Consider the following 19231-nt stretch of genomic DNA (forward strand, 5'->3'; position numbering starts at 1 on the left):
TAAATAAAACCTCTATGAACATTGGCATGACAGTTGGGAAGAACATCTTAACAATAGTGAGTCTTCCTATTGATAAACATGGAATATCTATTTACTTAGTTCTTTCATCAGTTTTATTGTTTTACTCATATATATATATAGTACTTACTTTGTTATTGTACTTATTTTTACCTGATTACTTCATTATCATGCTAATGTAAATGGTGTTGTGTTTTTAATTTCAAATGACAATTGTTCATTACTGGTATATAGAAATCAATAGTCTTTTGTAATTAACCTTGTATCTTATAACTGTACCTTTCTATAATTACCTATTAGTTCCAGGAGTTCTTTTGTTGATTCTTTTGGTTTTTTTTTTTTGTCAAGACAATCATGTCATCTAGAAACAGAACACATTTTTATTTCTTCTGTATGTATTTTACTTCTTTTTCTCATTTAATTAGATTAGCTATATTTCTCAAATGATGTTGATACGAGTGGTGAGAGGATTACATCATTAACTTGTTCTTAGTCTTAAAGGAAAGCATCTAGTTTCTTACAATTAAGTATGGGTGTTGGCTGTAGGTGTTTTGTAAATAAATTTTACCAGATTGCGTAAATTACTCTCTATTCCTAGTTTGCTGCAAGTGTTTATAATGAATCCCTGTTGGATTTTGTAAAATCCTTTTCTGCATTTATTGACATGATTTTTCTTTTTAGCCTGTTGATATTTTTGATTAATTGATTAAATTATATTAAATTGATTAAATTATAAATAAATTAAATTATCAGTTATGGAACCAACCTTGCATACCTGGAGTAAATTCCAGTTAGTCGTGATGCATAATTAATACACTATTGGAATTAATTTGCTAATATTTTGTTGAGTTTTTTTTCCCACCTACGTTCATGGAAATATTCATCTGGAGGTTTCCTATCATGTAATGCCATCATCAGGTTTTGGTATTAGGGTGATGCTGGCCTTATAGAATGAGTTAGTAAATATTCTCTCTGTTTTTACTTCTACAAGAGTTTGTAGAGAGTTGGTATACTTTCTTCCCTAAATGTTTGGTAGAATTCACCGGTGAAACCATCTGAACCTGGAATTTTGTGTTTTGGAAAGTTATTAATTGTTGATTCAATTTCTTTAGTAAAGAAAATAGACCTATCCAGATCATCTATTTCTTCATGTGTGAGTTTTGGTCACTGTGTCTTTTAAGGAATTTGTTCATTTATCTAAATTATCAAATTTGTGGGCATAGAATTGTTCATAATTCATTAGGCAAGGTTCTCCAGAAAAACAGAACCAATAGGGGGTATATACATACATACATACATACATATATATATATAAGTAATTAGCTCATGTGATTTGGGGGACTGGGAAGTTCAAAATTCGCAGGATAGCTCAGTAGGCTGGCGGTTCAGGGAAGTTGATGTTGGAATCTTGTATCTGAAGGCAATCTGGAGGCAGAATTCCTTCTTCCTTGGGAGAACACAGTCTTTACTCTTACAGTCTTCAAGAGACTGAACGATGTCTTAGTCTGCTCAGGTTGCTATAACAAAATACCACAGACTAGGTGGCTTAAACAATAGATATTTATTTCTCACAGTTTTGGAGGCTGGAGAGTGCAAGATCAAGGTGCCAGTCAAGTTGGTTCCTGGTGAGAATCTTCCTGGCTTTCAGAGGACCATCTTCTCACTATGTCCTCACATGATGGAGAGAGGAAGCTCTGGTGTCTCTTCCACTTCTTATAAGGGCACTAATCCCATCATGAGTACCCTACTTTCATGACTTCATCAAAAATTACCTCCTGAAGTCCCAACCTAATACCATCACAGTTGAATTTAGAGCTTCAGTATATGAATTTTGGGAATAATACAGGCATTTAGTCCATAACAAACAAGGATCATCCACATCATGAAGGTAACTTAACCTGTTTTCTTCATAGTCTATAGATTTAAATGTTAATATCATCTAAAATATACCTTCACAGCAACATATGGACTGGTGTTTGACCAAGCAACTGATTACCATAGCCAAGCCAAGTTGACCCATAAAATTAAACATCACAGTAATATTCCTTTATTATTATTTTAATATCTATGGAACTAGTAGTAATGACCCGTCTTATTTCTAACGTTAGTAATTTGTCTTCTTTCTTATTTTCTTGGTGAGCCTGGCTGGAGAGCGGTTTACCAATTTTATTCATCTTTCAAAGAACCAGATATCAGTTTCAATGAGTTTCTCTATTAATTTTTTGTTTTCAATTTGTTCTCTAAATATTGTTAATTCTTTTCTTCTGATTAATTTAGCTTTTTTTAAACATCTTTATTGGAGTATAATTGCCTTACAATGGTGTGTTAGTTTCTGCTTTATAACAAAGTGAATGAGGTATACTTATACATATATCCCCATATCTCTTCCCTCTTACATCTCCCTCCCTCCCACCCTCCCTACCCCACCCCTCTAGGTGGTCAAAAAGCACTGAGCTGATGTCCCAGTGCTATGCAGCTGCTTCCCACTAGCTATCTATTTTACATTTGGTAGTGTATATATGTTCACGCCACTCTCTCCCTTTGTCCCAGCTTACCCTTACCCCTCCCCATATCCTCAAGTCCATTCTCTATATCTGTGTCTTTATTCCTGTCCTGTTCCTAGGTTCTTCAGAACCACTTTTTTTTTTTTTTTTAGATTCCATATATATATGTTAGCGTATGGTGTTTGTTTTACTCTTTCTGACTTACTTCACTCTGTATGACAGACTCTAGGTCCATCTACCTCATTATAAATAACTCAATTTCATTTTCTTTTATGGCTGGGTAATATTCTATTGTATATATGTGCCACATTTTCTTTATCCATTCATCTGTCAGTGGACACTTAGGTCACTTCCATGTCCTGGCTATTGTAAATAGAGCTGCAATGAGCATTGTGGTACATGACTCTTTTTGAATTATGGTTTTCTCAGCATTTATTGTTTCTAGATTTTTTGATGATGCCCATTCTGACTGGTGTGAGGTGATACCTCATAGTAGTTTTGATTTGCATTTCTCTAATGATTAGTGATGTTGAGCATCCTTTCATGTGTTTGTTGGAATTCTGTATATCTTCTTTGGAGAAATAGCTATTTAGGTCTTCTGCCCATTTTTGGATTGCATTGTTTGCTTTTTTTGATATTGAGCTGCATGAGCTGCTTGTAAATTTTGGAGATTAATCCTTTGTCAGTTGCTTCATTTGCAAATATTTTCTCCCATTTTGAGGGTTGCCTTTTCGTCTTGTTTATGGTTTCCTTGGCTGTGCAAAAGCTTTTAAGTTTCATTAGATCCCAGTTGTTTATTTTTATTTCCATTTCTCTAGGAGGTGGGTCCAAAAGGATCTTGCTGTGATTTATGTCATAGAGTGTTCTTCCTATGTTTTCCTCTAAGAATTTTATAGTATCTGCCATTACATTTACGTCTTTAATCCATTTTGAGCTTATTTTTGTGTATGGTGTTAGGGAGTGTTCTAATTTCATTCTTTTACATGTAGCTGTACAGTTTTCCCAGCACCACTTATTGAAGCGACTGTCTTTTCTTCATTGTATATTCTTGCCTCCTTTATCAAAAGTAAGGTGATCATATGTGCGTGGGTTTATCTCTGGACTTTCTATCCTGTTCCATTGATCTATCTTTCTGTTTTTGTGCCAGTACCATACTCTCTTGATTACTGTAGCTTTGTAGTATTGTCTGAAGTCAGGGAGCCTGATTCCTCCAGCTCCGTTTTTCTTTCTCAAGATTGCTTTGGCTATTCGGGGTCTTTTGTGTTTCCATACAAATTGTGAAGGTTTTTGTTCTAGTTCTGTAAAAATTGTCATTGGTAGTTTGATAGGGATTGCATTGAATCTGTAGATTGCTTTGGGTAGTAGAGTCATTTTCACAATGGTTGATTCTTCTGATCTGAGAACATGGTATATCTCTCCATCTGTTTGTATCATCTTTAATTACTTTCATCAGTGTCTTATAGTTTTCTGCATACAGGTCTTTTGTCTCCCTTGGTAGGTTTATTCCTAGGTATTTTATTCTTTTTGTTGCAGTGGTAAATGGGAGTGTTTCCTTAATTTCTGTTTCAGATTTTTCATCATTAGTGTATAGGAAAGCATGTGATTTCTGTGCATTAATTTTGTATCCTGCTACTTTACCAAACTCATTGATTAGCTCTAGTAGTTTTCTGGTAGCATCTTTAGGATTCTTTATGTATAGTATCATGTCATCTGCATGATTAATTTAGTTTTAATTTGTTCTCTTTTTTCTATTTTCCTAATATGGAATCTTAGAGAATTAACTTACCTCTTTCTTCTTTTTTAATATATGCATTCAATGTTCTAGGTACTGCTTTTACTGTGTTACACACATTTTGTTAATATGTATTTTATTGTTATTTAGTTCAAAATATTTTACAATTTCTCTTGAGACTTCTTCTTTGATCCATATGTTATCTAAAAGTGTGTTTTTTAATCTCCGAATATTTAGGTATTTTCCATCTGTTTTTCTGTTGTTGATTTCTAGTTTAATTACATTTTGGTTTGAGAGCATAGTTTGCATGACTTCTATTTTCTAAAAACTTGTTAAGGTATATTTTGTGACTCAGAATATGTTCAACCCTATTGAAAATTCCATGTCAACTTGCACAAAGTGTGTATCGTGTAGTTGTTGGATTAATTATTTTACAAATGTCAATAGGTCTGGTTAATTTACAGTGCTTTTTAGTTCAATTACATCCTTACTGATTTTCTGTCTGCTGAATCTGTCAATTACTGCTAGAGGAGTGTTGAAATCTCCAGTTATAACAGTGGTTTTATCTATTTCTTCTTGCATTTTATCAGTTTTTGCTCCCAAGGTTTCAATGCAGTTGTTAGGCACAATCACATTAAGAATTGTTATGTGAGCTTCCCTGGTGGTGCAGTGGTTGAGAGTCCGCCTGCCAATGCAGGGGACACGGGTTCATGCCCTGGTTTGGGAAGATCCCACATGCCGCGGAGCGGCTGGGCCCGTGAGCCATGGCCACTGAGCCTGCGCGTCCGGAGCTTGTGCTCCGCCACTGGAGAGGCCACAACAGTGAGAGGCCCGTGTACCGCAAAAAAAAAAAAAGAATTGTTATGTTTTCTTAGAGAATTGACCCCTTTATTATTATGTAATTCCCCTGTTTATTCCTGAGAGATTTCCTTGCTCTGAAGTCAGCTTTGTCTGAAATGAATATAGTTACTTCAGCTTTCTTTTGATTAAGGTTAACATGACATATCATTCTCCATCTTTTCACTTTTAACCTTTATGTGTCTTTATATTTAAATTGGGTTTTGTGTAGACAACATAAAATTGGGTCTCATTTTTTTTCATCCACTCAGAGAGTCTCTGTCTTTTAACTGGTGTATTTTTATTTCATTTTTACAACTTTACAAAGTCATTAATTTTTAGTTTTTTAAGGAACCGCCATACTGTTCTCCATAGTGGCTGTATCAATTTACATTCCCACCAACAGTGCAAGAGGGTTCCCTTTTCTCCACACCCTCTCCAGCATTCACTGTTTGTAGATTTCTTTTTCTTTTCTCTTTTAGATAAAAGGATCATTTTTATTTATTTATTTCATGCAGTTTTTTTTTCTGACAAGTTGATTAAGATATAATTCACATACCATACAAATCAGCCATGTAAAAGTGTACATTTTAATGACTTTTAATACAGTCACAGAAGTGTGCATCCTTCCCCATAAAATGTCAATGCTACTCTCTCACTTCATCCTACCTTCCCCTTCCCATGCCCCATGCTCTCAAGTCTGCTTTCTACGTCTGCTTCTTTATTCCTGCCCTGCCACTAGATTCATCAGTACCGCTTTTTAAAATCACATATATATGCATTATGATACAGTATTTGTTCTTCTCTTTCTGACTTACTTCACTCTGTCTGACAGACTCTAGGTCCATCCACGTCTCTACAAACAACTCAATTTCGTTTCTTTTTATGGCTGAGTAATATTCCATTGTATATATGTACCACATCTTCTTTATCCATTCATCTGTTGGTGGACACTTAGGTTGCTTCCATGTCCTGGCTATTGTAAATATTGCTGCCATGAACATTGTAGTATGTGATTCTATCTGAATTATGGTTTCCTCAGGGTATAGGCCCAGTAGTGGGATTGCTGGGTCATATGGTAGTTCTATTTTTAGTTTTTTAAAGAACCTCCATACTGTTCTCCATAGTGGCTGTATCAATTTACACTCTCACCAACAGTGCAAGAGGGTTCCCTTTTCTCCACACCCTCTTCAACATTTATTGTTTGTAGATTTTTTTTTTACATCTTTATTGGAGTATAATTGCTTTACAATGGTGTGTTAGTTTCTGCTTTATAACAAAGTGAATCAGTTATACATATACATATGTTCCCATATCTCTTCCCTCTTGCATCTCGCTCCCTCCCACCCTCCCTATCCCACCCCTCCAGGAGGTCACAAAGCACCCAGCTGATCTCCCTGTGCTATACGGCTGCTTCCCACTAGCTATCTACCTTACGTTTGGTAGTGTATATATGTCTATGCCTCTCTCTCACTTTTTCCCAGCTTACCCTTCCCACTCCCCATATCCTCTAGTTTTTTGATGATGGCCATTCTGACCAGTGTGAGGTGATACCTCATTGTAGTTTTCATTTGTATTTCTCTAATGATTAGTGATGTTGAGCATCCTTTCATGTGTTTGTTGGCAATCTTTACATCTTCTTTGGAGAAATGTCTATTTAGGTCTTCTGCCCATTTTTGGATTGGGTTGTTTGTTTTTTTTGGTATTGAGCTGCATGAGCTGCTTGTATATTTTGGAGATTAATCCTTTGTCAGTTGCTTCATTTGCCGTTATTTTCTCCCATTCTGAGGGTTCTCTTTTCTTCTTGTTTATGGTTTCCTTTGCTGTGCAAAAGCTTTTAAGTTACATTAGGTCCCATTTGTTTGTTTTTATTTCCATTTCTCTAGGGGTGGGTCAAAAAGGATCTTGCTGTGATTTATGTCATAGAGTATTCTGCCTATATTTTCCTTTAAGAGTTTTTATAGTGTCTTGTCTTACATTTAGGTCTTTAATCCATTTTGAGTTTATTTTTTTGTATGGTGTTAGGAAGTATTCTAATTTCATTCTTTTACATGTAGCTGTCCAGTTTTCCCAGTACCACTTATTGAAGATGCTGTCTTTTCTCCATTGTATATTCTTGCCTCCTTTATCAAAGATAGAACTACCATATGACCCAGGAATCCCACTACTGGACATATACCCTGAGAAAACCATAATTCAAAAAGAGTCATGTCCCACAATGTTCATTGCAGCTCTATTTACAATAGCCAGGACATGGAAGCAACCTAAGTGTCCATTGACAGATGAATGGATAAAGAAGATGTGGCACATATATACAATGAAATATTAGCCATAAAAGGAAACGAATTTGAGTTATTTGTCGTGAGGTGGATGGACCTGTCGTCTGTCATACAGAATGAAGTAAGTCAGAAAGAGTAAAACAAACACCATATGCTAACACATATATATGGAATCTAAAAAAAAAAAAGAAAAGGTTTTGAAGAACCTAGGGGCAGGACAGGAATAAAGATGCAGACATAGAGAATGGACTTGAGAACATGGGGAGGGGGAAGGGTAAGCTGGGACAAATTGAGAGAGTAGCACTGACATATATACACTACCAAATTTAAAATAGATAGCTAATGGGAAGCAGCTGCATAGCACAGGGACATCAGCTCAGTGCTTTGTGACCGCCTAGAAGGGTGGGATAGGGAGGATGGTAGGGAGACGCGAGAGGGAGGGGATATGGGGATATATGTATACATGTAGTTGATTCACTTTGTTATACAGAAGAAACTAACACACCATTGTAAAGCAATTATACTTCAATAAAGATGTTAAATAAATAAATAAATAGAATAGTTCCAAGAATTTCCAATATCATAAAAAGAAAAAAGTCATTAATAGAATGAAAAGACTTACCTCTTAAAAGGTTACTTTTCCTGTTAGATTGTAACTGATTCAGTCATGCTGCTAAATTATATACACAGGAAATTTGGTTTATCTTCTAGCATAACTTGATTAATAGAGAACTAATTTAGTCTTTATTTAGTCAATTTAAATCTTTTCTCAGTTAATTACAGTTATTTAAACATAATATACTTAGACATATTTCTAAAGTAATATGCAACTAGAATTTGATCATTTATTTTCTTAGCTGCCTCTGTTAACATACCGATCAAATGCAAGATCAACAGATATTAGGGGAGAGAGACTTTAAAGAATTAAAAAGTTTCTGAAAAGGAGAGAGAAAGAGTATTAGATTTGATTTTGGAAAGATAACTCAAGTGCCAGTAAAGAGGACAGATGCACTCAGGTGACAGGGAGATCAGCTGGGGCTTACTGAAGGCTATAGAAGTGGTTCCAGTGAAATTTTATGATTGCCTGAACTAAGACTAAGCTAGTGGAAGTCAACAGAGTGAATGACTTATACAGATGTTAAGGAAATATACTATTCTGTAGGATTTGGTGATGGATGAGATGAAGGAGCAAATGTATTAAGAGGGAGTCCAGGTTTTGATGACTAAATGATTGGGCAAATGTTGCTCCCTAAGACAGAGAATGTAGAAGGAGGAACAGGCTAAAAGTGATGATAATCAGTCTTCCATTGTGCCACATACATCTGGGTAGAGATTTCTAATTGGTATTTGACTTGAATGGTTTTAAAGTTCACAAAAGAGGTATAGACTTGAGGGTATTTGAGAGCTATCTATGGAATTTAAATCTGTGAGGGCCCCTGGAATAGAGACAGAGACAGAATTAAAGATATTAGAAATGATAAAAAAAATTATAAACTATTAATCATTAGATTTTATAATTTAAAGGGCAGCCCTTTATATGCCTACAATTAGAATGAGTCATTCCTAGAAAGTATTTGGCCATATTTATCAGCCTTTATTATTTTTACCAGACTCTGTTTTGGTGGCTAAGAATTACATCATTCAATCATATGAGTCATATTTAGGCAAAACGATTTTTATGGATAAAATAATGTTGTATAACATCTAAAACTAGCTCATATTGGATATCAGAAAAGTACTTGACATTTGATTCATAACAAATTTCTAAACAAATAGATGTTCAACAAAAAGAGACTTCTTAGCCTATTTGAAACAAGTTCTGGATTTCCATCAAATTATGGTGTCAATTTACAATTCATAAGTTATTTATTATACATTATCACAATTCATATTATTATTTACATGAAAAACTACAACGTGCTTCGTATTGTGCTGAGCATTCTGTGGGATACAAAGATGAATCAGATGTAAACTGTCCTTAAGATACTTATAGACTTGTATGGGGAACTAAGACACAGACTTAGGTAAGTATACAAGGAGTACAGAGTTAAGAATCACAGACAATTTTAAAATGAAATTAAGAGAACAATCCTATTTGCAATAGCATCAGAGCCACATAAAATATTTAGGAATAAATTTAACAAAATAAGTTCAAAGCTTACAGTCTGGAAACTACAAAACATTGTTGAAAGAAATTAAAGAAAATCTAAATAAATGGGAAAACATCCTATATTCAAGGATAAGAAGCATTGTTATGCATTGTTAAAAAGGCAATACCCATCAAATTGATCTATAGGGACAACAAAATCCTTAGCAGAATCCCAGCTGACTACTTCTGAGAAATTAAAGAGATGATTCTAAAAGTCTTATGGAATTGCAAGGGACTGAAACAGCAAAAACAATCTTGAAAAGAACAAACCAGAAGGATTCACACTTTCTGCTTTCAAAATTTAATCCAAAGCAATGGTAATAAAATTCTGGTAGTGGCACAGGATAAATATGTATATAAATGGAATAGAATTGAAGAGTCTAGAAATAAACCTATACATCTACAGTTAACTGATTGATTTTTGACAAGGTGCTAGGACTAATCAATGGGGAAAAGAATAGTCTTTTCTTCTACAAATATGGTTTATTTGTTGTTTTATAAGATAATTATTTTTGAATAAATTTCACTCCAGTCCTTGATTATATATCTTTTGGCAACAGATAGCTTATTATTAATTATTATTATTATTAACTTAGAGGCATAATGTTTGACACAGAGCATTCCACATGATAGAAGATTGATAAATATTTATAAAAGGAGGAAAATAATCAATTTAAGGCCAGTAATGAAGGAAGGGAGGAAGAGGAAGAAGAAAATATAACATGATTTCTTTTCCCTGTCTCAAAAAATTTGCGCACTACGATAGACCCCAGAGATAATTAAATTTTCACATTTCATAGGGAATTTAAAAGTACTAACGAGGTTAAATGAGCTATCCAAGATCACAGTGCTTGCTAATAACAAAGCTAGTAACAAAGTAGGTCTTCTGATCCTTCACTCAGTGTCCTTTACACTGCACTGCAATGCTATTTCACTGAAAAGAAATTTAATCAAGGCTATCAATGAAAATATATTTTTCCATGCTGCAAAAGATTGCTTTATTTCTCCTTAAAATAGATGTTTAATCATGGATTCTAAAATAAAATGGATAACTTTAAAATAATGGCTAATTGTATTTATTGTGTAGCTTTTCTTACTGTGGTTGAGCTAAATACTGAAAAAAACAAAGAAGGCTCATAGAAGCTGATACCTGCAGAGTGTAATATATGGCTTTGCAGATTTTATGCAATAGAATTTAGGTATCAGATTAAAATCAGGGTACTATTCTAATTTTTCCTTTAACTTTATGAATTCTTTCCATACGCGTCAAGAACATACGTGAAGTTATCCAGTGGAATTCCCAGATCGCCAAAATTCCTCAAAAATAGGAGCCTCTGGGAGTAGGGCCCAGAAATTTGTGTTTTAACAAGGCTTTCAGTTCATCTGAAAGATGCTAAAGTTATGAATCACTGCCTTAGTCTACAACCATCAATGATTTACACCTAAATCACTGAAGTTGTTTCCTACTGTCTCCTTGCTTTCCATTCTAACACACAAATTATCTACATGGTTGCCAGAAAACAGTTATAAGATAAAAATCTGATGATGTTATTTCATTCTTCATTCATTCATCAAATATTTATTGAGACTTCTAACCCTTCAGGGTACAGCAGTGAACACAAAGAACAAAGATTTCTATTCTTGTGGTGGTTATATTCAATGCCTTTTATTCCCCTCCAAATTCCTCAGTGACTTCCTAGTGCTTAGATAAAAAATTCAAACTCCTTTTTATAATAGGCCCAGCACTCAGTGGTCTAGGCTTCCTCTGAGGATTTGGTTCTCTTCTTGTATCCTGTAACCCAACCACACCATGCAGTTGCTTTCTTACCTACATTCATTTGCAAGGTGATCTATCCCCTTCCCGGGGGAGACCCCCAACCCTGTTCTGCTCCATTTTGCAAAACCTACATGCATTTTAAGATTCAAGAATTATTTGTGACCAAAATTCACAAGAAGAAATAGATGATCTGAATAGGCCTATATCTATGGAAGAAATTGAATCAGTAATTAATAACCTTCCAAAACAGAAAGCACCAGGTCCAGATGGGTTCACTGGTGAATTCTAACAAGTATTTAAGAAAGGAATTAGACCAAATTTCTACAATCTCTTTCAGAGCATAGAATTAGAGGGAGCACTTTCTAACTCACTCTATGAGGCTACCATTACTTTAATAGCAAAATGAGATGAAGACATGACAAGAAAAGAAAACTACAGGCCAATATCTCTCATCAACATAGATGTAAAAATCCTCAATAAAATATTAGCATATCCAATTCAGTAAAATACAAAAAATAATTATACACCAAAACCAAGGGGGATTTATTCCCAGCATGCAAGGCTGATTCAACATTGGAAAATCAATTAATTTAATCCACCACATCAACATATATATTTTTTAAAATCACATGATCTTATCGTTTGATGCAGAAAAAGCATTTGACAAAATCTAACACCAATTCATGAAAAAAACTCTCAACAAACTAGGAAAATAGGGAACTTCCTCACCTTGATAAAGACTATGCAAAAAAACTACAGCTAATGTCTTACTTAATGGTGAGGAACTCAAAGTTTTCCCACTAAGATCAGGTAGAAAGCGAGGATATCCCCTCACACCACTCCTTTTCAAAACTGTACTGGAAGTACTTGCTAATGCAATAAGTCCTTGTTAATGCGATAAGTCAAGGAAATAAAAGGTATACAGATTGGAAAATGAAGCATAAAGCTGGAAAAGGCAAAACAATGAGACAATATAAATATCAGTGGTTGCCAGAGGTTGGGGGGAATGGAAAGATAAATAGGCAGAGCATAAAAGGACTTTTAGAGAAGTGAAAATACTCTGTATGATATTACAACACAATGACAGATATATGCCATTATACTTTCTCCAAATCCATAGAATGTACAATACAAGAGTGAACCCTAAGGGAAAACTGTGGACTTTGGGTGATTATGATAAGTCAATGTAGGTGCATCCTTCATAAAAAATGTACTTCATAAAAAAGCGAGTAATGTTGATAATAGGGGTGGCTATGCATGCGTGAGAGCATGGGTACATAAGAAATATGTACCTTTCTCTCAATTTTGTTGTAAACCTAAAACTGCTCTAAAAAGTTGTCTTTGAAAATAAGTCAAGACAAAAACATTCATGTGTTCTATGAAGTCTTGACTGACCTCCTCCCTAAAGAGGGAAATGGCAGCTCCCATTTTGATGCCTACATTGTGCCCTATTTTATATGTAATTCTATTTTATAGATGTGACTACATAAAATAAAATCTGTATATCAAAAAAACAAGATAAAAAGTAAATGATAAACTGGAAAATGTTTTCATCAAATATGACAGTCATAAAGTTATCATACTTAATATATAATGAGCTCTGACCAAGTGATGGGAATATCAATAAAAGCCAATAGGAGAATGGCAAAGGATCTTGAGGGCTATAAGGGAGAAGATATCCTTAAGCTGGTCTCCGCCTTGTCCACTGTTATTGCCTCTGTCCATGCCACTGACTCGGCCATGATTACAGGTGTGTGGAGTTATGTGGTGTAATTATTGCACAGAGGAATGGCATCACCAGAGTTTTGTACTGCATTTAAATTCTAAAGCTTTTAAACAACAGAATCCCTAAGTAGAATAAATATCAACAATTGATTTAATATAAGTGATGAGGAACCATAAGAGCCAAAACAATCTTTAAAAAGAACATAGTTGGAAGACTCACACTTCCAATTTTAAAACTAACTACTGAGCTACAGTGATCAAGACTGTGTGGTACTGACAAAAGGATGGGTATATAGACAATGGAATGGAACTGGAAATCTAAAAATATACTCATGCATTTTGGTACAATTGATTTTCAATAAAGATGCCAAGACAATTCAATGTGGGGAAATAGTCTGTTCAACAAAAGGTGCAGGAACAACTGGAAAAGAATGAACTTGGACCCCTATCTCGTATCACGTACAAAGATTAACTAAAAATAGATCAAAGACCTAAATATGAACTAAAGCTATAAAACTCTTAGAAAAAATGTAAGTGTAAATCTTTGTGACCTTGGAATAGGCAATAGTTTCTTAAATATGACACCAAAAGCATTACCAAAAGAAGGAAGAATAAATAAATTGGACTTTATCAAAATCAACTTTTGTGCTTTAGAGGACACCATAAAGAAAATGAAAAGAAACACAGAGAATGGGAAAAAATATTTGCAAATTGTACATCTGATAAAGGTCTAGTATCCAGAATATATAAAAAACTCTCATAACCAAACAATAAAAAGACGACCCAATTTAAAAGTGAGCAATGTATTTGAAAAAAAAAAATTCTTCAAAGAAGATACACAAATGGCCAGTAAGAATGGTCAATATTGAAAAGATGCTTGACATCATCAGTCATCAGGGAAATGTAAATCAAAGGAAAAGTGAGATACCACTTCACACCCACTAGGATGACTAGAGTAAAAAAGTCAGACAACAAGTTTTGGTGAGGATACGGGGGAATTGGAACCCTCCTCATACACTGATGTTATGAGTGTAAAATGGTACAGTCATTTTGGAAATAGTTTGGCATTTCCTCAAAAGTTAAAAATAGAGTTACCATATGACCCAGCAATTCCACTTGTAGGTGTATATCAAAGAGTATTCCACAAAAACTTGTACAACTAACATTTGAAGAAGCATTACTTGTAATAACTAAAGAGTGGAAACAACTTATCCATTCAACAGATGAATGTATAAACAGAAATGTGGTATATACATTCAACAGATTATTGATCTATAAGAATAAATGAGGTACTGATTCATGCTATAATATGGGTGAATCTTGAAAACATTACGCTCAGTGAAAGAAGTCCAGTACAAAAGGCTGTGTATGGTATGATTCCATTTGTATGAATTACCTAGAAAAAGCAGATCCATAGAAACAGAAAGTAGATTAGTGGCTACCAGGGTCTGCTAATGAGGAATGGAAAGATAGAGTAAATGGTTTTATCACTCTTTGAGGTGATGCAAATGTTCTGGAGGTAGATAATGATGATGATTGCACAGCTTGTGAATATACTAAAAGCCACTAAATTGTACACTTTAGAGAGTACATTGAATTTTATCTCAATGCAAAATAAACACAGAAAACATAAACGATGGATACATGTTGAAAAAAAAAACAATCAATGTCACTAGCAGTCAAAGAAATGTAAATCAAAACAGAAGGTTATTTTTCCACTACCCTGGCAGATATTATCAAAAATAAAAATGCTGACAAAAATGATGATCTCATATATTGTTGTAAGAACTGTAAACTGATGGGTCCTTTCTGGAAAATAATTTGGTAACATGTATTAAGAAGCTTAAAGTGCTGATTCTATTTAACCTAGTCATCCCAGTTCTAGGAATCTGAATTCCTTATTTAGTAGACCATATAGAAAAAGGACTTTTGTTATTTATTATGCACCTCTCATTCCCTCTGAGCTAGGTGGAAAAATGAGTCTCACTCTTACCCTGGGCCCTATTTGGACTCTATGTAATAGTTCCCATCATTCCTATTTTCTTACTTCTACAACTCAATTCTACCTTATTGACCTGCACTGGATGATTTTAACAGTATTCAGAATATCTGTGCAGCTCCCTGTCACCTTTCCCCACAATTCAACCAGTTCAGTCACCATCTAGTGTCCCTGATACTCTTCTTTCATTATGTTCTCATCATAACTACCTTGTGTTTTCCCTCAAAAAACAAACAAACAAAAAAAACAGGGCTATTATCTGCTTTGCCTCATAATAATGAGGGCTTTTTCTGGAACCTGATTGCTTGGGTTTGAATTCCAGCCTTGCCACTTGCCAGCTATGTGGTCCAGGTCTCAGTTTTCTCATTACATGGAATTATCGTAAGAATTATATAATTATTACATGGAAAGTAGTCAGAGCAGTTCTGGCACATAGTAAACCCTGAATTTGTGTTAGTTGTTATTATTATTATCACCTCATAGAGATATTATGAAGCTCAAATAAAATAATGTGTATGAAACTGTTTTTTAATGCACTGCTATTATCATTTTGTATTATAGTGACATGTGTATAACTTATCCTCATAAATTATAGAAGAGCAAGGACTATCTTATTTTTAATGGCTCACATTGCACATAGTAAATGCTCAAAATTTGCATTGTAATTCAATGTTACTTTTATGATCAAATCACTATTGACTTTTGGTTGTCTAAATACCATCACATCAAGACCACTGACAATCTTGTTATAACATATATCCACTTGTGTCTTCCACTATGTCAGCAGTCTTTTCAAAGTGGAGTCCACAATGAACAATCCACTGCAAGTATGGGAGGAATATTTTTAGGAACTCTATCTACATTTTTTCCTCATCTTTTGTAAATTTTCATTATTTGGTATTTATCATTACTAATGTGTGCAAAATTACTATGAAAATGCTATGACATATAAATAAATGTTAATGTATATTGGAAGTGCAGGCTCAAGATAGTTTTACTAAAGGGTGTACCGTCTAAAAAGTCTGGAGATCAGCACACTATCCCACAATATGGTTTCTCTCCTAGGATCAAGCTGATCTATTCAACTCCTCCTAGAACACAGTTTATATCTCTTTGTTTCCAAATCTGACTCACAACCAGTCTTTCTGAAATGAGAGTATGGCAGCCACTCCTTTTCAAGCTGCAACTTGCCTTCTTCACACCAAGACTTAACCATCACCAAACGAAAGCTTCTTAAAAGAAGGGTCTGTATCTGGTCCACCTTTGTGTCTACTGCCACACCTCCACCACCCCACCATAAAAAAGGGGTTTCCATAATAACTGGCACATAATAGGCTCCACATAAATGTTTGCTGAATGAATAAACTGGCAGAGAGATTGCTATTGGAAGGCAGGAGAGTGTGCTGGTTAACAGCAGAGGCTCAGATCCTGGCTCTGCCACTTAACTGGGTGGCCCTGGGTCTCAGATTTTTCCTCTGTGAAATGAAGGTAATAAGAGTAAGTAACAAGTAAAAAACATTATTTTAACTCATAATGATTAATTTAGTAGCATAATTTAATGCAAAAAATGCCCCAATTAATGAAATATAAAATGGGGCAATTACCGTGTAGTGAGCACTTTTTTTTTTTTTGTCAGTGGACAAAATCAGCATTTCTCTGTGATACAGTGTTCAATACATATCATCTTGAGTTTCCCATATCCCTCCAAGAGGTGTAACACTGAATTTCCCAAGGTGCCATGCCACTTCTCTATGAGTATGCAGAAAAGACAGTAGAGTGGAAGGAGGGGAAAGGTTAGACAATTTCCTCCCATCTTATGAACATCTGAGATGGTTTTCCTTTGTCATTTGGGGTTTCAAGTACTGGTCACTGTTAAAACAACACATCCCATTATTTTAATACAGCTCTTAAACTGTAAAAAAATTAATTTTGGTAGATGACTTATTTGTCTATGTTGAAAACCCCAAAGAACCAATAGCAACAACAACAACACCTCCTGGAACTAAAAAGCAATTATAGAAAGGGTTCAGGATACAAGGTTAATATACAAAAGTCAATTGTTGTCCTATATACCTGCAATAAATAATTGGAATTTGAAATTCAAAACAGAACACCGTTTACAAAAGTACCAAAAATACAAAATACTTAAATATAACTCTAACAAAATACTAACAAGATCAACACAAGGAAAAGTGCAAAATTCTGATGAAAGAAATTAAAAAATTAAATAAATAGAAAGATATTCCATGATCATGGATAGTAAGATTCAATATTGTTAAGACAGATAAGATGTGAGTTCAGATACCTCACCAAAGAAGATATATAGATGGCAATAGTATATGAAAAGATGTTCAACATCATATGACATTAGGGAATTGCTAATTAAGACTACAATTAGGTACCAAGACACACCTATTAGAATGGCTAGAACTTAAAACACTAACAACACCAAATGTCAGGAGTTCTCATTCATTGCTGGTGAGAATGCAGAATGGTACACTTTGGAAGACAGTATGGCAGTTTAATACAAAGCTAAACATAGTCTTACCATATGATCCAGCAATCATTCTCCTAGGAATTTATCCAAATGAGTTGAAAACGTATGTCCACACAAAACCCTGCACACGAATGTTTATAGAAGTTTTATTCGTGACTGCCAAAAATTAGAAGCCACCAAGACATATCCTTTAATCAGTGAATGGATAAACAAACTGTAGTACATCCATTCAATTGAATTTTATTTAAAAATAAAAAGGAATGAGCCATCGAGCCACAAAAAGTCATGGAAGAACTTTAAATACACGTTGCTAAGTGAAAGAATCCAGTCTAAAAAAGCTACGTACTGCATGTCTCCAACTATATGACACTGTAGAAAGGTTAACCACAGAGACCATAACAGATCAGTGGTTGCCATGGGTTCAGAGGCAGGGAGGGAAGGAGGAATCAGTGGAGCACAGGTAAGTTTTAAGGGCAATGAAACTATCCTGTATTATACTGTAATGATGGATCCACAACCTGATGCATTTGTCAAAACCCATAGAACTGTGCAGCACAAAAAGTAAACCCTAATGTCAACTACAGAATTTAGTTAATAACAATTGTATCAATAGTGGTTCATCAATTGTAACTAATGTAGCACACAAATGCCAGGTGTTAATAATAGGGGAAATTGTGTAGAGGGAAAGTGGGTATATGGGAATTCTTTACTTTCTCCTCAACTTTTCTGTAAACCTAAAACTACTCTAAAGAATAATAGCTATTATTTTAAAAGTCCATAGTAAGTTAAAAAAAAACAGCAAATTTTATATATATACACATGTATAAAAATACCTAAGGATATTCATGTACACACTTTCAGATAAAATAAAATAACTATACAACTTTTTCACAATAATTTTTAAACATTATATTCTGTTATTTTCCTTCTCCTAATATAATATGTTTTTACAGGGACCATCAATGGGAGGTGAGGAAATGCAGATAATTATGCTAAGTTATGTTCAGAAAAATTTTGGTAGTGAAGGACAGCTGTGGGAGTCTGAGGTCTAGGAAAGAATTCTTTTTACAGGATATAATAATGCCAACTTAAAAAGAAATATTGTTAGCAGCCTATTTCAAGGAATATAAATAAATATTAGAACATAAAACTGCATACCAACAGTATATTTCAATTTTTCCCAGTGAGTTAAAACGTGAGGAAAACAAACACATACCAAATCATTGATGTTGACCATTAGAACATTCTGATAGGCTCCGCCGTCTTTACCTTCAATATCACAATCAGATGATGCTACTGGCAACAGAACAAGGATCAGGGGAGGAATTCCAAAGATATACCTAAAAGAAACTAAATTCAACAATAAGTAAGAATAAGCTAAACGTCATAAGTCATATTATATCATTTGATGGTGGTATTTCAATTGGCCTGACCACTTTTTCTAATAAGTTTTAAAATGTATCTTGGTTTTACATAGTGTAGGAAGAACTCTAAAGTTCAATATTATGTAACTACCAAAGAAAGACAATATTTTAGAGTCTAGGTTTCTTTCAGTTTTTATTCAAATAAAACTCTTTGGGAATATGCAGAACAAGTGTGATGACAGCAAAATCTCTTTGCCTCATCAACAGAAAAACAGGTAAACTACAGGTTAATAATTATACATTTTTGAAATTTTTTGATCTAAGGCACGGGATTGTATATTTATGTAAAA

General features: G+C 34.3%; 1 protein-coding gene and 1 pseudogene across 3 annotated transcripts in view; one reads left to right on the forward strand and one right to left on the reverse strand.

The window, feature by feature from the left end:
* Positions 1-19231, reverse strand: part of IL7 (interleukin 7) — a 54736-nt gene that overhangs the window by 26816 nt on the left and 8689 nt on the right. For all 3 annotated transcript variants that reach the window (XM_032609925.1, XM_032609927.1, XM_032609926.1), the window contains exon 2: positions 18734-18867. In XM_032609925.1, the coding sequence (XP_032465816.1) occupies positions 18734-18867 (134 nt within the window). The remainder of the gene's footprint in view (positions 1-18733; positions 18868-19231) is intronic.
* Positions 1-19231, forward strand: part of LOC116742775 — a 131851-nt pseudogene that overhangs the window by 20796 nt on the left and 91824 nt on the right.

Source organism: Phocoena sinus, chromosome 17, assembly GCF_008692025.1.
Source record: "Phocoena sinus isolate mPhoSin1 chromosome 17, mPhoSin1.pri, whole genome shotgun sequence".
Classification (NCBI taxonomy): Eukaryota; Metazoa; Chordata; class Mammalia; order Artiodactyla; family Phocoenidae; genus Phocoena; species Phocoena sinus.